The sequence below is a fragment of the Oncorhynchus clarkii genome, chromosome 32 (assembly GCF_045791955.1).
Source record: "Oncorhynchus clarkii lewisi isolate Uvic-CL-2024 chromosome 32, UVic_Ocla_1.0, whole genome shotgun sequence".
In the NCBI taxonomy this organism is placed as follows: domain Eukaryota; kingdom Metazoa; phylum Chordata; class Actinopteri; order Salmoniformes; family Salmonidae; genus Oncorhynchus; species Oncorhynchus clarkii.
This window is the reverse complement of record NC_092178.1, coordinates 39,813,926-39,837,809: the sequence shown is the minus strand read 5'-3', so window position 1 is coordinate 39,837,809 and position 23,884 is coordinate 39,813,926. Positions and strand designations below refer to the sequence as shown.

The 23,884-nt window shown below is 41.7% G+C and overlaps 1 protein-coding gene and 1 pseudogene across 2 annotated transcripts; both read right to left on the bottom strand.

The window, feature by feature from the left end:
* Window positions 1–813: 813 nt before the first annotated feature.
* LOC139391968 (free fatty acid receptor 2-like) lies at window positions 814–1,946 on the bottom strand (annotated as a pseudogene).
* Window positions 1,947–11,225: 9,279 nt separating this feature from the next.
* Window positions 11,226–22,619, bottom strand: LOC139391875 (tektin-2-like). 2 transcript variants are annotated; one of them, XM_071139485.1, is made up of 10 exons: window positions 22,417–22,619; window positions 20,937–21,156; window positions 20,583–20,708; window positions 20,179–20,384; window positions 18,687–18,830; window positions 15,205–15,319; window positions 14,743–14,850; window positions 12,278–12,421; window positions 12,029–12,108; window positions 11,226–11,902 (listed from the first exon to the last, which is right to left on the bottom strand). In XM_071139485.1, the coding sequence occupies exons 2-10, from the start codon at window positions 21,138–21,140 to the stop codon at window positions 11,704–11,706; spliced, it is 1,326 nt and encodes a 441-aa protein (XP_070995586.1). In that variant the 5' UTR covers window positions 21,141–21,156; window positions 22,417–22,619; the 3' UTR covers window positions 11,226–11,703. The 2 variants fall into 2 exon arrangements, with proteins under 2 accessions (XP_070995586.1, XP_070995587.1); XM_071139486.1 differs by lacking the exon at window positions 22,417–22,619 and adding an exon at window positions 22,249–22,329.
* Between the last annotated feature and the right edge of the window lie 1,265 nt (window positions 22,620–23,884).

Below are 23,884 nucleotides of genomic sequence, written 5' to 3'. Positions count from 1 at the left end.
CTGTCACGTTCTGACCTTAGTTCTTTTATTATGTCTTTGTTTTAGTATGGTCAGGGCGTGAGTTGGGTGGGTTGTCTATGTTCTATGTTGTGTTTGCGTTTGGCCTGGTATGGTTCTCAATCAGAGGCAGGTGTCGTTAGTTGTGTCTGATTGAGAATCATACTTAAGGTAGCCTTTTCCCACTTGTGTTTCGTGGGTGTTTATTTTCGGTTCTGTGTTTTATTTCACCGTTCAGGACTGTTCGTTTGTCGTTTAATTGTTTTTGTTTCAGTGTTCACTATTCGTATTAAAAATCAAGATGAACACTTACCACGCTGCGCTATGGTCCTCTCCTTCATACGACGACCGTTACAACACCTGTACAAAGGAAATGGATAATGGCTACGAATAAGGGGTACAATTAAAAGAAAAAAAGAAAAAAAGAAAGATACCCAGTTTCTTACAGTAAATAGAAAAATATACCGGAATACATTCAAACTATTTTTATGAATCTGACTTTTTAAACAACGTCTCCATTGTAATTAGTCACTCAGCTGATAATAGTTCTCCTGCCCTCACTCTTGGTGGCGCAATCCAGACCAGACCATCACAGTAGAGGGCTCAACACTGGCTCATCTCAGAACACTTTTGGTAAATGTCCTTTCCACCTGTAAAAATCTTTCCACCTCTCATAAGCAACAAAGGTTCTTCATATGATCACTGTGGTTTGTTATCAAGAGCTTTCTAAAGATTTCAGAGCATAGAAAGCATAGAGTATAATTTTGTCCTTAACTATTTCCCACTCCCACATCTTGCATGTCTTGTTTGTACAGATTATTCCTGATTTAACTTGGAAATGTTTGCTCTGGTCTGACTGTCGGTCAGCGACGCCACTCCCCTCACATTTGCCAGAGGGTCCCATGTGATGGTGTTGCTACCATGGCGGTGGCACCCTTCTGTCCGGGTGTATCTGCTGGGCCTTCTACAGAGCCTTCCCATGAGGTTGTGGGGCGTTGCCGGAGACCGCATCAGCATGACCACAGGCTCCAGGAAGACGTTACAGGCGCTGGACAGCATGGTCTCAGTCCTCTAGTGGACTTTCAACTGCAGCACAAAGCCCACAATGTGTGAGGCGTTGTAGGGTGTGTAGCACACCACAAACACAGCCAGAGTGGAGATAGCTGTGGCCAGGTTGCGACTCTTTCCTATGGTGGGCAGGACCGCCACACCAGAGCAACTCAGCGTAGCGTGTAGAAGGTGGTCACGACCAGTGGCAGCCAGAAGAGGAGGAGTGCCATCTCCAAGCGCAGCAGCAGCAGCAGGTCTAGCCGGTCCTGGATGAAGTTCTCAAAGCAGACTGACGTGTTACGGCTGGAGGTGGACACAAAGCCACCCCGCCTTCTGCCACCAGACCCTGACTCAGGTGCAACAGCATCACAGCCCACAGGGCGGCGCTGCTGAAGTAGGAGATGCAGCCCTGCCAGTGCAGCTTGTTGCTGATTGGAAAGGCGATGCTGAGGTAGCGGCCCACCGTCACAACCATGAGGAAGAGGCAGCTACCGTAGATCGAGGCACCAGCAGGTTGGAGGGGAGGCCCAGCAGGACCGTGAAGGAGTAGCCTATCAGGGAGACACTGTCCTCACACCTCCTGCTCAGTAGTCCAGGAGCATAGAAGGCACTGCATCAGAAGCAACTTCTGAAGTCTCGATTCTGCAACGCTCCATTTCTGCAAGTAAAATAATTTGAGATGGGTAGAAAAAAAACATCTGCCCTGTGGCAGACGTAATGGATGTTAAAATATAAGCTATCTTGAAGCAACTCGGTTGAAAACAAATTCCAAAGCACATATGGTAAATACTCACAGATCCTCTCCTGTTAATCAGTCCTCTAGCTTCAATGTGTGGACAGCATTCCTCTTGTGAAGTCAACGCGCATCAATAGTACAGTTTCCCACAGTTCAAGCACATCGCTCTTGAGCAAACCCCTATCTCCTCCACACACAGGCTTGGCACTGAGCCAGATAGAGCAGTTAGGCAGAATCAACTCTTTGGTGACGGTAGTATAGAGAGCGGAAGTGGGGTAATACTGGCGTGTGTTTGTGTGTGTGGGCATGAAGGGGCAGGGTGCAGCATGACAGGTAGACAGATAAGGGAAGGTGCCCATTCAAGCATTTAGGAGCAACCAGCCTGTCTTCTCTAGGATAGGGGGCAGCATTTGGAATTTTGGATGAAAAGCATGCCCAAATTCAACTGCCTGCTACTCATCCCCAGAAGAAAAGATATGCATATTATTAGTAGATTTGGATAGAAAACACTGAAGTTTCTAAAACTGTTTGAATCATGTCTGTGAGTATAACAGAACGTATGTGGCGTGGCAGGCAAAACCCAGAGGACAAACCATTCAGAGGTTGGATGGTTGTGTGTGCAAAAAAATATATATATATCTTCGAAGAGAAGAGGATAACTGATATATGAGTGATATGTGAGAAAATAAAGGATGACTTGTGAGTTCTATTATTTAAAAAACATATCACTGATATATGATATATAATTTTCAAAAACAATACCCCCCCCCCTCAGTGTGCAGCTTTGTTCAAAGAGAGAAACCTGAAAAGACAGCTACCCTTATCTACAAGTATTACATTTATTCCTCCATCACCATGGGACAGTTTCCCAGACACAGATAAAAGCCTAGTCCTGGACTAGAAAGCAAGGTCAATGGAGAATCTCCATTTAAATATGTGTTTAGTACAGGACTAAGCTTGATATATGTCTGGGAAACCTGCCTTTTACGTTTTACTTGTCAATTTGAGGTAGCTTTAATCTCTGAATTGGTATTTAGAATAGCCTTTATTTCCTTTATTCAATGAAACGCAAATAATAATTAAATATCATTGCTGTTGGTTTGGTTTCTACATCACTGACACATTGACACACACACAGGTGTGATAGAGAGCAGAGGAAGTCCATTTTTACTTAAAAGCAAAACCATCCTTCACCTGAAGTGTGCAATGTGATCTGTGCAGGGTGCAGAATGATATGTGCAGTGTGATGTGTACAATGTGATCTGTTAATTGTGCGATGTGTGTGTACAGATATAGTATCTTAATTTGATCTCACTGTTGTTGTTGACAAATTCAAATGAGCCTCGTGATTTACAGTACCAGTCAAAAGTTTGGACACCTACTCATTCCAGTGTTTTTCTTGATTTTTACTATTTTCTACATTGTAGAAATAATAGTGAAGACAACAAAACTATGAAATAATACATGTGAAATAATGTAGTAACCAAAAAAGAATTAAATCAAAATATATTTTATATTTGAGATTCTTCAAATAGCCACCCTTTGCCTTGATGAAAACAGAGGATAAGTTCATTAGAGTTAACAGCTTCAGAAATTGTAGCCCAAATAAATGGTTCATAGAGTTCAAGTAACAAACAAATCTCAACAACAACTGTTCAGAGGAGACTGTGTGAATCAGGCCTTCATAGTCGAATTGCTGCAAAGAAACCACTACTAAAGGACACCAATAAGAAGAAGAGACTTGATTGGGCCAAGAAACACGAGCAATGGACATTAGACCGGTGGAAATTTGTCCTTTGGTCTAGAGTTCAATTTTGAGATTTTTGGTTCCAATCACTTTGCCTTTATGAGGTGTAATGTGGGTGAACGGATGATCTCCTCACGTGTATTTCCCACCGTGAAGCATGTTGGAGGAGGTGTTATGGTGTGGGGGTGCTTTGCTGGTGACACTGTGATTTATTTAGAATTCAAGGCACACTTAACTAGCATCGCTACCACAGCATTCTGCAGCGATACGCCATCCCGTCTGGTTTGGGCTTAGTGGGACTATCATTTCTTTTTCACCATGACAATGACCCAACTCACCTCCAGGCTGTGTAAGTGCTATTTTACCAAGAAGGAGAGTGACGGAATCAGATGACCTGACCTCCACAATTCCCCGACCTCAACCAAATTCAGATGATTTGGGATGAGTCGGACTGCAGAGTGAAGGAAAAGCAGCCAACAAGTGCTCAGCATATGTGGAAACTCTTTCAAGACTGTTGGAAAAGCATTCCAGGTTAAGCTGGTTGAGAGACTGCCAAGAGTGTGCAAAGCTGTCAAGGGAAAGGGTGGCTACTTTGAAGAATATAAAATATATTTTGATTTTTTTTGGTTACTACATGATTCCATGTGTTATTTCATAGTGTTGATGTCGTCACTATTATTCTACAATGTAGAAAATAGAAAATAGTAAACATAAAAACCCTTGAATGAGTAGGTATTCTAAAACTTGTATCCAAAATCCAACTATAGCTTACTGTAGCCTAATTTCCTGTTAGAAATTCTAACTTTAAAAAAATATATATCTAATCGTCCTGCTGCAGGGATATTTCACTCCTGCGACAAAACTGGTCAAATTAAGATCCCAAGTGGCAAGAAAAAGTATGTGAACCCTTTGAAAATATCTGGATCTGTATAAATTGGTCATAAAATGTTATCTGATCTTCATCTAGGTCCCAACAATAGATAAACAGTCTGCTTAACCTAATAACACACAAACAATTATACATTTTCATGTCTTTATTGAACACACTGTGTAAACAGTCACAGTGCATGGTGGGAAAAGTATGTGAACCCTTGGATTTAATAACTGGTTGACCCTCCTTTGGCAGCAATAACCTCAACCAAATGTATTCTGTAGTTGTGGAACAGACCTGCACAACGGTCAGGAGGAACTTTGGACCATTCCTCTTTACAAAACTGTTTCAGTTCAGCAATATTCTTGGGATGTTTGGTGTGAACTGCTCTCTTGAGGTCATGCCACAGCATCTCAATCGGGTTGAGGTCAGGACTGGGCCACTCCAGAAGGCGTATTTTCTTATGTTTTTGATTTACTTTGGTGTTTTGGGTCGTTGTCCTGTTGCATCACCATCTTCTGTTGAGCTTCAATTGGCGGACAGACAACCTAATATTCTCCTGCAAAATGTCTTGATAAACTTGAGAATTCATTTTTCTGTCGATGATAGCAAGCTGTCCAGGCCCTGAGGCAACAAAGCAGCCCCAAACCATGATGCTCCCTCCACCATACCTTACAGTTGGGATGAGGTTGGTCATAAAGTGCAGTTTTTTTTATTTTATTTTTACCTTTATTTTACTAGGCAAGTCAGTTAAGAACAAATTCTTATTTTCAATGACGGCCTAGGAACAGTGGGTGAAGCTGGTTCAGGGGCAGAACGACAGATTTGTACCTTGTCAGCTCGGGGATTCAAACTTGCAACCTTTCGGTTACTAGTCCAACGCTCTAACCACTAGGCTACCCTGCCGCCCCAGTTGGTGTGCTGTGCCTTTTTTCTCCACCCATAGTGTTGTGTGATCCTTCCAAAAAACTAAACTATAGCTTCATCTGTCCACAGAATATTTTGCCAGTAGTGCTGTGGAACATCCAGGTGCACTTTTGCAAACTTCAGACGTGCAGCAATGTTTTTTTTTGGACAGCAGTGGCTTCTTCCGTGCTGTCCTCCCATGAACACCATTCTTGTTTAATTTTTTTTACGTATCGTAGACTCGTCAACAAAGATGTTAGCATGTTCCAGAGATTTCTGTAAGTCTTTAGCTGACACTCTAGGATTCTCCTTAACCTCATTGAGCATTCTGCACTGTGCTCTTGCAGTCATCTTTGCAGAACGGCCACTCCTAGGGAGAATAGCAACAGTGAACTTTCTCCATTTATAGACAATTTGTCTTACTGTGGACTGATGAACATCAAAGCTTTTAGAGATATTTTTGTAGACCTTTCCAGCTTTATGCAAGTCAACAATTCTTAATTTCAGGTCTTCAGAGATCTCTTTTGTTTGAGGCATGGTTCACATCAGGCAATACTTCTTGTGAATAGCAAACTCAAATTTTGTGAGTGTTTTTTTTTAATTTTTTTTTTAAATTTTTTATTTTACCTTTATTTAACCAGGCAAGTCAGTTAAGAACAAATTCTTATTTTCAATGACGGCCTGGGAACAGTGGGTTAACTGCCTGTTCAGGGGCAGAACGACAGATTTGTACCTTGTCAGCTCGGGGGTTTGAACTCGCAACCTTCCGGTTACTAGTCCAACGCTCTAACCACTAGGCTACCCTGCCGCCCCATTTTATAGGGCAAGGCAGCTTTAACCAAAATCTACCGTCTCGACTCCCTGATTGGACTCCAGGTTAGCTGACTCCTGACTCCAATTAGCTTTTGGAGAAGTTACAGTGCCTTGCGAAAGTATTCGGCCCCCTTGAACTTTGCGACCTTTTGCCACATTTCAGGCTTCAAACATAAAGATATAAAACTGTATTTTTTTGTGAAGAATCAACAACAAGTGGGACACAATCATGAAGTGGAACGACATTTATTGGATATTTCAAACTTTTTTAACAAATCAAAAACTGAAAAATTGGGCGTGCAAAATTATTCAGCCCCCTTAAGTTAATACTTTGTAGCACCACCTTTTGCTGCGATTACAGCTGTAAGTGGCTTGGGGTATGTCTCTATCAGTTTTGCACATCGAGAGACTGAAATTTTTTCCCATTCCTCCTTGCAAAACAGCTCGACCTCAGTGAGGTTGGATGGAGAGCATTTGTGAACAGCAGTTTTCAGTTCTTTCCACAGATTCTCGATTGGATTCAGGTCTGGACTTTGACTTGGCCATTCTAACACCTGGATATGTTTAGGTCGCAAAGTTCAAGGGGGCTGAATACTTTCGCAAGGCACTGTATTAGCCTAGGGGATCACATACTTTTTCCAACCTACAATGTGAATGTTTAAATTATGCATTCAATATAGTCAATAAAAATATAATTTGTGGGTTATTAGTTTAAGCACACTATGTTTGTCTATTGTTGTGACAAAATTGATGCCCAATTTTGCAGAAATCCAGGTTATTCCAAAGGGTTTTACATACCTTTTCTTGCCGCTGTATGTAATTCTAAAACATGTGCTTCTTGACTGAAGAGAAAGTTTCATTTAAAAAAGGGTGATAAAAAGGCTTCTTATATCTATAGATGAACTGTATATACAGTTGAAGTCGGAAGTTTACATACACCTTAGCCAAATAGATTTAAATTCAGTTTTTCACAATTCCTGACATTTAATCCTATTAAAAATTCCCTGTCTTAGGTCAGTTAAGATCACCACTTTATTTTAAGAATGTGAAATGTCAGAATAATAGTAGAGATAATGATTTATTTCAGCTTTTATTTCTTTCATCACATTCCCAGTGGGTCAGAAGTTTACATATATACATATCCTGACAGAGCTGGTCTAACTGAGTCAGGTTTGTAGGCCTCCTTGCTCGCACACGCTTTTTCAGTTCTGCCCACACATTTTCTATAGGATTGAGGTCAGGGCTTTGTGACAACAATACCTTGACTTTGTTGTCCTTTAGCCATTTTGCCACAACTTTGGAAGTATGCTTGGGGTCATTGTCCATTTGGAAGACCCATATGTGACCAAACTTTAACTTCCTGACTGATGTCTTGAGATGTTCCTTCAATATATCCACAAAATGTTCCATCCTCATGACGCCATCTATTTTGTGAAGTGCACCAGTCCCTCCTGCAGCAAAGCACCCCCACAGGATGCTGCCACCCCTGTGCTTCACGGTTGGGATGGTGTTCTTCGGCTTGCAAGCTTCTCCCTTTTCCTCCAAACACAACAATGGTCATTATGGCCAAACAGTTCTGTTTTTGTTTCATCAGACCAGGGGACATTTCTCCAAATAGTACGATCTTTGTCCCCATGTGCAGTTTTAAACCGTAGTCTGGCTTTTTTAATGGGGGTTTTGGAGCAGTGGCTTCTTCCTTGCTGATCGGCCATTCAGCTCATACCTCTCCTTCCTGAGCGGTATGACGGCTGCGTGGTCCCATGGTGTTTATACTTGCGTACTATTGTTTGTACAGATGAACGTGGTACCTTCAGGCATTTGGAAATTGCTCCCAAGGATGAAACAGACAATTTTTTTGTCTGAGGTCTTGATTGATTTCTTTTGATTTTCCCATGATGTCAAGCGAAGAGGCACTGAGTTTGAAGGTAGGCCTTGAAATACATCCACAGGTACACCTCCAATTGACTCAAATGATGTCAATTAGTCTATCAGAAGCTTCTAAAGCCATGCCATAATTTTCTGGAATTGTCCAAGCTGTTTAAAGGCACAGTCAACTTAGTGTATGTAATCTTCTGACCCACTGGAATTGTGATACAGTGAATTCTAAGTTAAATAATCTATCTGTAAACAGTTGTTGGAAAAATGACTTGTGTCATGCACAAAGTAGATGTCCTAACCGACTTGCCAAAACTATAGTTTGTTAACAAGAAAATTGTGGAGTGGTTGAAAAACAAGTTTTAATGACTCCAACCTAAGTGTATGTAAACTTCCGACTTCAACTGTATGAAAAAACAAATATTATGAAAAACAAATTCTTAGAAATATCTGTCACCTTCCTCCTCTTTAAAATACTATCTGACATGAGCACATTTGGAGAAATTACGACAGGTAGTTTGGGAGGCTTATCATCAATGATTCTCTTTCCTGTGCGTATTTATTTTGTTTTTATCAAGCTACCTCCTAGTATGAGACAAAGGTCACGGCCTAATAACCACCAAGCCCAGGACTCTGGATCAAAACAACCTCTTTTGGGTTGCATCCCAAAAGAGGACCCCTTGACTTTTTCAACATTTTGTTACAGCCTTATTTTAAAATGAAATAATTTATTTCCCACATCCATCTACACACAATACCCCATAATGGTTTTAATACCCCATAACAGGTTTTTAGAAAATTCTGCTAATTTATAAAAAATAAGACACTAAGACATACATATGTATTCAGACCCTTTACTCAGTACTTTGTTGAAACACCTTTGACAGCGATTACAGCCTCACGTCTTCTTGGATAGGATTCTACAAGCTTGGCACAACTGTGTTTGGGGAGTTTCTCCCATTCTTCTCTACATATACTCTCAAGCTCTGTCAGGTTAGACGGGGAGCGTCGCTGCTCCAGAGATGTTCGATCAGGTTCAAGTCTGGGCTCTGGCTGGGCCACTCAAAGACATTCAGAGACTTGTCCCGAAGCCACTCCTGCGTTATGTTGGCTGTGTGCTTAGGGTCGTTGTCCTATCTGAGGTCCTGAATGCTCTAGAGCAGGTTTTCATTAAGGATCTCTCTGCACTTTGCTCCATTCATATTTCCTTCGGTCTTGAGTAATCTCCCCGTCCCTGCCGCTGAAAAACATCCCCACAGCATGATGCTGCCACCGCCATGCTTCACTGTAGGGATTGTGCTATCATTGCGTTTACTTGATAGCTACACAAATAGCTAGCTAGAACAAAGTGTTAATAAGATAAATTTATTAAAAAGATTAAAAGCAATACAAAAGATTTCCTCCAGATGTGATGCTTGGCATTCAGGTTAAAGTGTTAAATGTTGGTTTCGTCAGACCAGAGAATCCTGTTTCTCATGGTCTGAGAGTCCTTTAGGTGCCTTTAGGCTACATCCAAGTGGGCTGTCATGTACCTTTTACTGAGGAGTGGCTTCCATCTGGCCACACTCTACCATAAAGGCCTGATTGCTGGAGTGCTGCAGAGATGGTTGTCCTTCTGGAAGGTTCTCCCATCTGGAGCTCTGTCAGAGTGACCATCAGGTTCTTGGTCACCTACCTGCCAAGGCCCTTCTCCCCCGATTGCTCAGTTTGGCCGGGTGGACAGCTCTAGGAAGTCTTGGTGGTTCCAAACTTCTTCCATTTAAGAATTATGGGGGCCCACTGTGTTCTTGGGGACCTTCAATGCTGCATAATTTTTTTGCTACCCTTCCCCAGAGCTGTGCCTCGACACAATCCTGTCTCGGAGCTCTACGTACAATTCTTTCGACCTCATGGCATGGTTTTTGCTCTGACATGCACTGTCAACTGTGGGACCTTATATAGACAGGTGTGTGCCTTTCCAAATCATGTCCAATCAATTGAATTTACCACAGGTGGACTCCAATCAAGTTGTATAAACATCTCAAGGATGATCAATGGAAACAGGATGCACTTGAGCTCAATTTCGAGTCTCATAGCAAAGGGTGTGAATACTTATGTAAATAAGATATGTTTTAAACATTAAAAACCTGTTTTTGCTTTGTCCTTATGGGGTATTGTATGTAGATCGATGAGGGAAAAATACAATTTAATACATTTTAAAATAAGGCTGTAATGTAACAAAATGTGGAAAAAGGAAATGGGTCTTTATACTTTCCGAATGCACTCTTCCCAAATTAGGATGCCATTTGGGATCAAGTCTTGGCCAAACAATGTGTGGATAGATGGAGTATAAACAGGGTCATTAATGCTAATGCTCAATGAACATAGATTACCTTAAACATGTGTTATGGAATAGGTTAGGTAGTTTAGTTCTTAGGAGCACAATTAGACCACACTCCATCACCAGGTGGCAGCAGCAACCAGTCAGTTGCTGTACTCTGCCAGGAAGTCTTGATTGTGCACAGATGTGGCAATTAGAGGGTGTGGCTGCTTGCAGAGCCGTGAGTCTGCTGGAGTTTGATGGCCATTTCGTTTACTTTTTGCATGTACTTATTTTAGTCACCATAAACTGAACACACAATAATCCTTTTGGGCTGGCTGACCAAGAGTCAAGACAGAGCTGGCCCTGGACCCTGGTAAGGTTGCCATCTCTTGGGGCACATGCATACAACACAGTCTGCATACTCTGACATCTCACATAAATGCACACAATAAATCAGGTAACAGACTATTTAGCTAGGCCTAGGACTCCTAGAATTAGCAAGTGAAGAGGTGTCAGTAGGCAAGCTAGCTGATTTCTTAATACATGTGCAAATTAGTCATGTTTCTTGAATGAAATCACATTCAGAGATAATCTGCCTCCCTGAGAAACTAGATAGGCCAACCTGTCAATTGGAAAATTATTTTCGGATTATTCAGAAAATGATCATGTAATTTACATCAATAGCATCCCATTCTATTGATATCAATATCTTTACAAATGTTGATGATACATTTGAACTGAATGAACTCTTAGGAGAATTACTTACATTGAAAAGTTTACTTAAAGATGCACTGTGCCGAAATTGCTCCACCATTTCCTGGCCGCTAAACTTCTAAAAGTTCGCCTAATTTCAGTTCATGTGACAAAACAAGAAAGTATCGCCTAATTTCAGTTTGTGACAAAACAAGCAAGTATGTGTAGAGAATCATTGTACCACCTAAACCACTTTAATATATTTTCAATAACCAATAATATTGTATTTTCAGCTGTTTTGAAACAAAACCGAAAGACACAAAAACATAACTTTAGAACGGGAAGCATCGAAATAAGGCACATAGAACAGACCTACTGCTTCTTAGACTTGCTTTCAAAGAAAAATGACATAGCTATAATTCATATTTCTATGTAAAACTGGTCAGGTCGCCCAAAAAGTTACATATTGCAGTTTTAATATGATGCCAATCTTTTTTGATACACTATGTTCAATTGATAACACATAACGGAACTTACAGAAGATAGGTGTAAGGCTATGACCGCTGTAAAACGCACAGAAAAAAAAGATAAACATAGACACAAAAACACAATTGAGATGCGAATGTGCATATTTATGGTATGGTTAATAAATTGAGGGAAATAAGGTTACGGTCAGAGAACCCTAAGGTTGTGTGTGAGATGAATTGGTGAGCCTAGGCCAGCTCCAGGTTGTGTCTCCCGCTGGAGATGGTGAGGGGGACCACGGCGCCAGAGGACACGTCAGTGAAAGCAGCGGAGGCGAGGCGGCTGCGTGTCTCAAGGCTGCGCTGCTCTAGAGAGAGGGCGTCCTTCTTACGGGACAGATCCTCCCCCATATGGCCCTGGTGCAGCTGGAGAGCCTGGAGGGCATACCTGGAGAGGAGGAGAAAGGAGGAAGATAGACATGGGACATGTTATTGGCATGGGATGGTTCATTCTCATTTTGTTCATAAGAATCAATAGTCTACATTAGATGTAATTCAGAAAGACATTACTCACTGAGCCTGGGCCAGTTTCTGTTTCAGAGCCAGAATGGTGGCCTCCAGCTGATTGGCTTCATCCACAAGCCCATACTGAACCTGGTTCAAACACAACAAGCTGATAAAGTCCCGTTTTAAATCTGTTGACCTCTCCAATTCAACATTCCTGTTAATTTTTTCAATTGTTTTACAGTACAGTATTTTCACGACCACAAAACCTATTGAAAATGGCAGTAAATGAACCAGTGCCCGTCCAGGTGTAGCCTACCTCATCCCTACAGAGATCGACTCCAGGCCTCTTGGTCCTGTTCTCCAGCCGGGTGTGGACCAGCTTTAGTGGGGCCATCTTAGCCTGGAGATCATCCTCTAGACTACGGATGTCCCTCTCCATATCTGAGATCTCATCCTGGGACTAACAAAAAAAACAGACATCCCGGCTAGGGATTTTGTCAGCCGGTGAATGTCAAGCAAATAACAGCCGGTCTCACGTAATTGACCGTTAATTAACATAAACACATTTAGCATCTCCTGGCTTACACGGATAGCCTACATGCCACTGATGCAGACGTTTGGAGCATCTACATTTTAAAATCCATGTAATCTAGCCTACACCATCCCAATAAATCCATTATTTATTTTAGACAGGTCTAAAGAAACATATGACGAAAATGTAGTCTATTTCAGAAGAACCAAATAGCATACTCAGAGTTGTCCTTATATTAGGCCCTGATCTGGCGAAGCCATATGGCTGTGGGCTACACAGGTTCATTTAGCGGACAAGATTTGCTTAGAATTCAGTGGCATTATTTCCTATTTTATAGTATGAAGAATACAATTGAACATAGCTGAATAAAATAGAAAGGATATTTTCTCCAAACCATTTAAGGGAGTGCGCACATGCGGTTATTACTTTGGCAAAGTGGGTGGGGTTGTATCCTGCCTGGTTGGCCCTGTCCGGGGGTGTCGTCGGACGGGGCCACAGTGTCTATGAACGTGTGAACATCTTGGCCATGTACTGTTATCTCCACCCGGCACAGCCAGAAGAGGACGGGCCACCCCTCAGAGCCAGGTTTCTTCCTAGTTTCCTGCTTTTCTAGGGAGTTTTTCCTAGCCAGCGTGCTTCTACATCTGCATTTCTTGATGTTTGGGGTTTTAAGCTGGGTTTCTGTACAGCACTTTGTGACATCGGCTGATGTAAATAAGGGCTTTATAAATACATTTGATTGACTGATTTTGTGTTGAGCGGATAACAAAGAAACAGGTTCTCCTATATGCTTAATTTAGAGTTATTTATGTAACTTTAGTTGTGATACAAAGGCTATTTCTTTTGATTTTGAATACATTCTAAGGCTGCATGATGCGACTCTAATGATGACTTGAATCCCCTTTCAGTGGCCATTGTGCCCTTGGGAATTATAATTATTATATTCAGCGCTTCTCCCAGTTGCATGCTCCGAAGCACCACTAACTCACATGACTCTCTACTATCCCCCATAGTACAAAAGTTGACATATTCTGTGTGAGAAATAAATATTCCAAACATAGTCTGGGAAAGTTGTGGGATGTGATAGATCCCAAATTAATACAACCACTTAGCATTAAAAAAGAAATGTAACAGATCAGAATGTTTAGCTTAAAATGTTGATAAACTATTAGACTAATTCTTCACATTATAGCGCAAATGTTCCTATTAGCAGGAAAACACCATTCTCAAAAGTGACCGAAAATATGATTATGTATGTAATGCTTTTATGTTAAAAGGTGCATTTTTATGGTGAAAATTATCCTCCCCAAACTTGAAACTCACGCGCTGCGCACGTATGCCAGTTAGGCTCTACACCTGTTGTAAAAGCTGATTAATGTGCTTAATTTTAAGAAGTTATTTGGTCACTTCTGTTGTGATACAAACCTTACATATAGGCCTATGGGCTAGGCTACATGGTGTGCAACTATGATTTAAAAGCCGCAACAAAAAAAAGGTATGCACTGTTTATAAATCGGACTATTATTGATTTAATCTTGTCTTTACATATAGTAAATAATATATGTGTGAAATTTGTTTGGATTTGGAATGGACCATTATCATGTCTCGAAAAAGGGACAGGGGAAAATTGAGGACGCTTTTCCCGTGGTTAATTTTCATGCCAGCCTGTTGTAAAGAGATGCAATGTGTGTAATATTAGGACAGTTGAGAAATAAATATAGTAGGCCTAGCCTATAGAAAGCTGATGGGATCTTCTTTTTAATAGAGGCCATCACTCTGTTTTCATGCAATTGCATAGCCTATAGAAATGTTGCGCAACATGAGCTCTCATGAAGTGTTTGATTAGATTTTTGATTACATTTGCATTGATGTCAGTGATTAGAGGGACAATAGAGTGTTGAGTAACAGACAGTTAGCAAGTTTGGAGGCTACTTATGACCATGAGCAGCATCAGAGCTTGAAGCCTAATTACCGTGACTAAATGCTCACATGAAATTTAACTGACATTATGTCTCGTGACCGCCAGTGTGGCGGTAATACGGTCACCGTAACAGCCCTAATCCTGGCCACTCTTCTAAACATTCGACCCCACTGTCAAGCCAGGTTAGGCCAAGCCACAGTTAATTTTGACCTGCAACCTAAAGCGTTGTCCCTAATTCTGCAAGTTCACGCCTTGCATGTCTTCAACATTGATAAAATCAGTTTGGCACTGAGGAGGAAGAAGAGGTGGAGAAAGGTTGACTACTCACGCTCTTCATCTGCCACTGCGTCTCATCGTGAGCCTGCTCCAGGTGGTGAGTGCGTTTACGGATGGCAAACACTGTGGCGATTCGCTGTGCATCCAGCTCATTCTGCAACTGAGGGATGACAACCCAGATATAACAGACATCTTTACCTAACTCTCACTAGTCTTACACGGACACATTCTAGCAATATCTATGAAGCAGACCCAATCAGATACCACACACAACAACAGAGAGCCCTGTGAAAGCAGTGAGAGGGCATCCCAAATGGCACCCTATTCCCTATGTAGTGCACTACTTTTGACCCTTTGGGACCTGGTCAAAAGTAAGGCAATAGGGTGACTTTTGAGACGCAAAAAGAGACAGTGCTGTTTTATAGGAGCCAATACAGAAAAGTGATATTGATATAGGGCTGGCCATATGTTAACGCTACACTCCTCTCTCCCTACCCCAGGCCCCATTTCACACCTGTGCCCTGGTGACACTCATGTCCTCCCTCAGCTGCAGTGATGCCTGCATCTCCTCCTGAGCTCGGGCCACGTTGTACTGGCTGAACTGCTCCCACTGCTGGGGGGTGGTGGAACTGCAACAGCACATTTTACACATTCAGATACAGGTATTTTACAGCAGTGGCTAAAATAAGGGAGGATGATTTTTTTTCTATGAGCATGGCCTTATTTCTATTACAGCATATTGGATGACTGTCATTCATATTCCATTAACCAAGCTCAATTTAACATTGATAGGTTTAGGCTACTGTATGATACTCAAATTTTCCCTGTACCCATCACAAGGTTGCTACAAACTATGAATGAAAGTTTACAACGTAGGTGGACAGGGTGAGAGAATTTTCAGTAATCAAGGTGACAGACATTGATACGTTCAATACCGCCTTGCACACTATTGCCTGCATCTAACTGATCTACGGTATAATCATTAGTCAAACAATTGCAAATGTGAGTTTTTACAGGTATGTTTATCCTTGTTTTGTTTAATTCCGATTAAGAATATTTTTTTTTCAATAGAAACAACGGGATGAATACACCTCTGAACACACGCAAACACAGTTCACTTTCATAGCAACCACATAGAAACAGCACGATCACTTTGCTCGTATGTATGTATGTACAGTGCCTTGCGAAAGTATTCGGCCCCCTTGAACTTTGCGACCTTTTGCCACATTTCAGGCTTCAAACATAAAGATATAAAACTGTATTTTTTGTGAAGAATCAACAACAAGTGGGACACAATCATGAAGTGGAACGACATTTATTGGATATTTCAAACTTTTTTAACAAATCAAAAACTGTCCGTCCCTCTAAACTTTCAGCTCATACAAGGAGAAGACTGATCAGAGATGCAGCCAAGAGGCCCATGATCACTCTGGATGAACTGCAGAGATCTACAGCTGAGGTGGGAGACTCTGTCCATAGGACAACAATCAGTCGTATATTGCACCTGGCCTTTATGGAAGAGTGGCAAGAAGAAAGCCATTTCTTAAAGATATCCATAAAAAGTGTTGTTTAAAGTTTGCCACAAGCCACCTGGGAGACACACCAAACATGTGGAAGAAGGTGCTCTGGTCAGATGAAACCAAAATGGAACTTTTTGGCAACAATGCAAAATGTTATGTTTGGCGTAAAAGCAACACAGCTCATCACCCTGAACACACCATCTCCACTGTCAAACATGGTGGTGGCAGCATCATGGTTTGGGCCTGCTTTTCTTCAGCAGGGACAGGGAAGATGGTTAAAATTGATGGGAAGATGGATGGAGCCAAATACAGGACCATTCTGGAAGAAAACCTGATGGAGTCTGCAAAAGACCTGAGACTGGGACTGAGATTTGTCTTCCAACAAGACAATGATCCAAAACATAAAGCAAAATCTATAATGGAATGGTTCAAAAATAAACATATCCAGGTGTTAGAATGGCCATGTCAAAGTCCAGACCTGAATCCAATCAAAAATCTGTGGAAAGAACTGAAAACTGCTGTTCACAAATGCTCTCCATCCAACCTCACTGAGCTCGAGCTGTTTTGCAAGGAGGAATGGGAAAAAATGTAAGTCTCTCGATGTGCAAAACTGATAGAGACATACCCCAAGCGACTTACAGCTGTAATCGCAGCAAAAGGTGGCGCTACAAAGTATTAACTTAATAAGTGGGCTGAATAATTTTGCACGCCCAATTTTTCAGTTTTTGATTTGTTAAAAAAGTTTGAAATATCCAATAAATGTTGTTCCACTTCATGATTGTGTCCCACTTGTTATTGATTCTTCACAAAAAAATACAGTTTTATATATTTATGTTTGAAGCCTGAAATGTGGCAAAAGATCGCAAAGTTCAAGGGGGCCGAATACTTTCGCAAGGCACTGTATATACACACACACACACAGTACCAGTTAAGTTTGGACACACCTACTCATTCAAGGGTTTTTCTTGATTGTTACTATTTTCTACATTGTAGAATAATATTGAAGACAAAAAAAATATGAAATAACACATGTAGTAACCAAACAAAGTGTTAAACAAATCAAAATATATTTTATATTTGAGATTCTTCAAATAGCCACCATTTGCCTTTGACAGCTTTGCACATTCTTGGCATCCTCTCAACCAGGTTCACAAGTCACCTGCAGTGCATTTCAATTAACAGGTGTGTCTTGTTAATTTGTGGAATTTCTTGTGGTATTCCTTCAAGACTGTTGGAAAAGCATTCCTCATGAAGCTGATTGAGAGAATGCCAAGAGTGTGCAAAGCTGTCATCGAGACTAAGGGTGGCTACTATTGTGGAGAAATTACAAGATTGTTAATAATACTGTTATTGCACCAAATGGTTATTTTATGCAACAAAATAGGGTTCTTAGAACTCTATTGTGTCTGTGTGAACTGAGAGGAGCTTCAGAGATTTAACTCTAGCAACTGATTTATGATGGTCTTGTCCTCTCTCGGAGCCCACATTCAATAGAATTAGTTGGTGTTTGTGTGCCGGGAGGTACCAGGGTGGAGATGTCTCCGGTATGGATAACGATGATAGGAACTTTGTTTTGGGGGCCAGACCCTGTTTCTACATAATGAGAGCAGTCTTTACAGCAGATACTGTCGGCTGTGAATTATTAGTATCTTTCATACAAATCCTAACCTTGTGACCCATTCCATACATCTGTTGTTTGTCATTCAGGAGGATGTACTTTGCTATAAAATAGTGTGGCTAAAATCAGCTCGTTGGCTCTCAACTAATCATCTTGGGGTGATTCGTCAACCAGCTTCATTATTGCAATAATTAATCTGTTATTAATACATTTTTAATAAAGTCATATCCTGATTGGTGATTGTCTCTCCTCATTATTGATTTAGAATTAGAATTCCCACGACAAATATATTTTGATTTGTTTAACACTTTTTTGGTTACTACATGATTCCATATGTGTTACTTCATAGTTTTGATGTCTTCACTATTCTACAATATAGAAAATATAAAAAATAAAGAAAAACCTTTGAATGAGTAAGTGAGTAAGTTTGAGCTGGGTGTTTGAGTAGGCTAAACTAGCTTGCTGCATTCACTTAGCTAAGTGAAAGTGAAAGTTAAAAAAATGACAACCAAATATAGCCAGGTCTCTCTTCCTCTTGCTTCTCCTTAATTTTAGGACATTAATTTGTTCAAAACTGTTAAACTATTGTCTTTCTCTCTCTTGGAGTAAAAAACTCTATGTACATTCAAATATTTTGAAAGGCAAGTGGTGGCTTTGCAGAAAATCATTGGATGAGTTGAGAGCCTGGTAAATTAATATTGTAGCTAGTTAGACATGCATATGCATGTAAGAATGGCAATTGTACGAGGTGCTCATTGACAACAACAGATAAGTAGGTTTGATCTAGAGATTCTGCTCTGAATTTCAGAACGCCTAGTATTTCTTTGTATTGTACTGTACACCCTCATTCCAGCTCACCCTATGGGTATGCGCAGGGGGTTGGGCTTCAGGGAGGTCTTAGGTGATGTCACAGTGATAGACAAGCAGGAGAGGTCAATGTCCTGGGCCTCAATCTTGTTCTGAAGGTCATGGGTCAGCTGCTGCCGGGACACCTGAAGAAGACTGGAGAGAACAGCCATTGACAAGTACTGAAATCGCTAAATATGTGATAGAGCGGCACCAGAGTTTAAATCAAAACATGTCTTACCTTTTTGAAGTTCATAAATTCAATGTGAAACATGATATCTATAATATGATTAACATGGTGGCGCATCGTACTTCCGCGTGGTCTCCGTGCTGCTGTGCAGTTTGTCGCTACTTGGCTACCTACCAAACTCACTTTTACTCTTAATAACCATTTAATAAAACTCTGTATTTAACAAGTTTAGAAACAGCTTAGTTTTGTCCTCACATAACACTTTTAATTAAACTTTTTCACCCCGGACGCTTTATCTGCACATGGATCTGCAGGACCTCCTCCAGCCAAAAAAGCAAAGTAACATTATGCCTTCTCATGGCAGTCGCTGTAGTCATAATATATCGCCTTATATAGTGAGAATAGGCGAGTTGCAAGCTCGGCTTTAGACACATTCGTTAGGCAAGGGCAATTTAAATGTAGAAAATAATGATACAGCATCGATGCCACGAGTAAATACAGGTAAACTCTGCAAAAAAAGAAACGTCCCTTTTTCAGGACCCTGTCTTTCAAAGATAATTAGTAAAAATCCAAATAAATTTCACAGATCTTCATTGTAAAGGGTTTAAACACTGTTTCCCATGCTTGTTCAATTAACCATAAACAATTAATGAACATGTACCTGTGGAACTTTTGTTATGACACTAACAGCTTACAGATAGTAGGCAATTAAGGTCACAGTTATGAAAACTTAGGACACTAAAGAGGCCTTTCTACTGACTCTGAAAAACACCAAAAGAAAGATGCCCAAGGTCCCTGCTCATCTGCGTGAACGTGCCTTAGGGATGCTGCAAGGAGTCAGGAGGACTGCAGATGTGGCCAGGGCAATAAATTGCAATGTCCATACTGTGAGATACCTAAGACAGCGCTACAGGGAGACAGGATGGACAGCTGATGGTCCTCGCAGTGGCAGACCAGGTGTAACACCACCTGCGCAGGATCGGTACACCCGAACATCACACCTGTGGGACAGGTACAGGATGGCAACAGCAACTGCCCGAGTTACACCAGGAACGCACAATCCCTCCATCAGTGCTCAGACTGTCTGCAATAGGCTGAGAGAGGCTGGACTGAGGGCTTGTAGGCCTGTTGTAAGGCAGGTCCTCACCACACATCACTGGCAACAACGTTGCCTATGGGCACAAACCCCCCGTCGCTGGACCAGACAGGACTGGCAAAAAGTGCTCTTCATCGACGAGTCACGGTTTTGTCTCACCAGGGGTGATGGTCGGATTTGCGTTTATGGGACACAACATTGGTCAAACGGTTTCTTACCACAGCTGCTCGAACGCCTTGTCGATGCGCTGCTGGAGCACCCGCTGTGCTCCGTCGATCATCTCCACTTCCTTCTTCAGCTGAGCCTCCACTGGGTCACTGACCAGCTCGTTGCCGCGGCGACCCTCCCTCAGGGTCAGGCACTCCACTGTGACCTCTAGAGGCACAGCGGTGGCTGTCAGAGCCCGCTCAGTCTCCTCCTTCCCCTGAGACACAGAGGCAGAGCAGCCAAACTCACCTACACTGTACTAGCACGTCAATACATCACCCTACAACCTGGTTTATTGCTAAGTCTAATAAATGTAGAAAGCTGCCTGAATGTTTTTTTTTTTACCAGGTACTTCACACTTTGTTTTTACGTAGAAACAATGGCATGCCAGATTAATACTAATCTGAAATCTCACCAGGGTTAAGGCATCCATCTCTTTCTCCACTTCCTGTATGCATGATTCCAAAGTCTCTCTCCAGCGGGAGATATCCCAGATCCTATCACTCAGTCTGCGAGAGCTGTCACTCTTATCCCAGTTAGTCTGTGGGAGATGAGGTAGAGAGAGAAAGAGGAGGGAGAGAGATTGAGAGAGTGAGGGGGAGAAAGAGGGAGAGTATAGAGAGAGATGGCATGAATAACTGTGATGATAATAAATAATAGTCCATGACAATTTGTGTTAACTAATTTATAAGGCTTTGTCTGTACAGTCACAAAGTCAAGCAAGCCCTTACTGAATTGGTTGTTTCATTACATAGTCACAAAATCTTACCTTGCTGGTTGTCTCATTGCGTAAGGCCCTCCCTTCCTGCCTTGTCATGTGTGACATGTGTCTCCTGTGTTCTGCTGTGTCAGATATCTGCTTGTTACTGGTGTCCCAGTCAGACACACTGTACCTGAGCCCAGGCTTGGCACTACAGTGCTCTACACTCTCATGCTCTGAGTGCATTCTCTGACCACGTTCTCTTGAGTACATTCTTGTGAGGACAAGACTGTGGAGAATGGATAAAACAACACATTTGAGAAGCACTCACACTCAACTGTAGCACCTCATGCTTTATTCGTGGTTATCTGGCTAGCTAACAATACTGGTAGCTAGACAGTTAGCCCTATTGACTTATGTGATCGCCATATACAGTACGTAGGCAGGTAAACATGCCAAAATTAACTCCGCATGTATTTATTAACGTATGAAGTTTAAATATTGTAGTCAGGCAACATATGAGATGTGAATAGGCAACATTTCAATCCCAATTCGGAGTGCATTTTGTCTGGCCAAATAGTGTTCGCCATTGATTTCAAGACAGTTTGCATAATTTATTTTGAAGCTTGCATCGAGCCATGCTTCAAAATATGTACAAACGGAGTAGGCATTCGCGAAGTGCCCCTCGTTTCGCATAATTTGATTTGGACTCGTACTCCATTTCTCCCGTGCTCCAATTTGCATTGCTCGGGGCATGGTCAGAGAGAACAACGAGACAGACATTTCACCGGATATATAAATGTGAAGCGTCCACTTGGCGTTTCCACTCGTAGTGGGGAAGCCAAGTGTCCGGCAGTTGGAGAAGCAGGAACGAGGTGGATTTGGCCGATATTCTGCACATTTTCTCATCGATGAAACATTTGATCTCATTAACAGTTTTCTGTTCCCAAAACTATCCTCTGTTTCGAACAGCGTGGACTAAATTTTGTAGGTTTACCCCTTAGTAAAGTAAGAAAAAACGTGCATTGTTTAGGAGTGCGAAGGCGAATTTAGCCACTTTTGAGTCGGCGTTCCCTTACAGAAACATGAAAATATATGCTACAACGCTCCAATAGGATCTCGCAAGCTCCTGCTTGGCCTCTGCCCAGGTCCTTGCTTGTTCTGCCAACTATGACTAATTTGTTCCCTATCGTGGTTTAGTTATAACACATGTTTGGCACGGTAGTATGCATTTTGAGAAACACCTGCAACTTTTCATCAGAAAAGAGACTAGGCCTAATCAAATTTAAACTAGATACGGTTTCTCCGTAGCCTATGCTTAATTCAGCACACAGACTAGGCTACTGTCATTAACATCAGGTGTTTGAATAATGGAAAATACCTGCAGTCTTGTTTTTATGGTGGCTGTTTTGATAGTTAGCCTAATAAATTGGTGTTCATTTGATATTGAACCTATAAGTAGACAACCTTTATCCATTCAACATGGCTTTGGCATTATGGCACAAGCTAAATTGTTACATAATGGAACTTTCGAACTATATTTACTTACCCAAAGTTCTCGAATTTGCGGAAATCCTGGAGTGTCTGCACCGGTGTTTCATAAACTGTCCCTCACCAACTCTTGCAGACTGTCTCCAGGTAACGCACAGACGCAACGACTAAATAATTAAAATGCCATGGCAACGTTAACCAAATATCCCTATGAGGGGCTTTAGCGATTGACAATCTTTGACTGTCAGATGACGCAACACTGTAGCCTACATCATAATGTGGAGCTCTATGACTGTCAGCTGATGCAAAAAGGTACACAAATAGAAATCAAATGTTTTATTTGTCACATACACATGGTTAGCAGATGTTAATGCGAGTGTAGCGAAATGCTTGTGCTTCTAGTTCCGACAATGCAGTAATAACAAGTAATCTAACTAACAATTCCAAAACTACTGTCTTGTACACAGTGTAAGGGGATAAAGAATATGTACATAAGGATATATGAATGAGTGATGGTACAGAGCAGCATAGGCAAGATACAGTAGATGGTATCGAGTACAGTATGTACAAATGAGATGAGTATGTAAACAAAGTGGCATAGTTTAAAGTGGCTAGTGATACATGTATTACATAAGGATACAGTCGATGATATAGAGTACAGTATATACGTATGCATATGAGATGAATAATGAAGAGTAAGTAACATTATATAAGGTAGCATTGTTTAAAGTGGCTAGTGATATATTTACATCATTTCCCATCAATTCCCATTATTAAAGTGGCTGGAGTTGAGTCAGTGTCAGTGTGTTGGCAGCAGCCACTCAGTGTTAGTGGTGGCTGTTTAACAGTCTGATGGCCTTGAGATAGAAGCTGTTTTTCAGTCTCTCGGTCCCAGCTTTGATGCACCTGTACTGACCTCGCCTTCTGGATGATAGCGGGGTGAACAGGCAGTGGCTCGGGTGGTTGATGTCCTTGATGATCTTTATGGCCTTCCTGTGACATCGGGTGGTGTAGGTGTCCTGGAGGGCAGGTAGTTTGCCCCCGGTGATGCGTTGTGCAGACCTCACTACCCTCTGGAGAGCCTTACGGTTGAGGGCGGTGCAGTTGCCATACCAGGCGGTGATACAGCCCGCCAGGATGCTCTCGATTGTGCATCTGTAGAAGTTTGTGAGTGCTTTTGGTGACAAGCCGAATTTCTTCAGCCTCCTGAGGTTGAAGAGGCGCTGCTGCGCCTTCTTCACGATGCTGTCTGTGTGAGTGGACCAATTCAGTTTGTCTGTGATGTGTATGCCGAGGAACTTAAAACTTGCTACCCTCTCCACTACTGTTCCATCGATGTGGATAGGGGGGTGTTCCCTCTGCTGTTTCCTGAAGTCCACAATCATCTCCTTAGTTTTGTTGACGTTGAGTGTGAGGTTATTTTCCTGACACCACACTCCGAGGGCCCTCACCTCCTCCCTGTAGGCCGTCTCGTTGTTGTTGGTAATCAAGCCTACCACTGTTGTGTTGTCCGCAAACTTGATGAT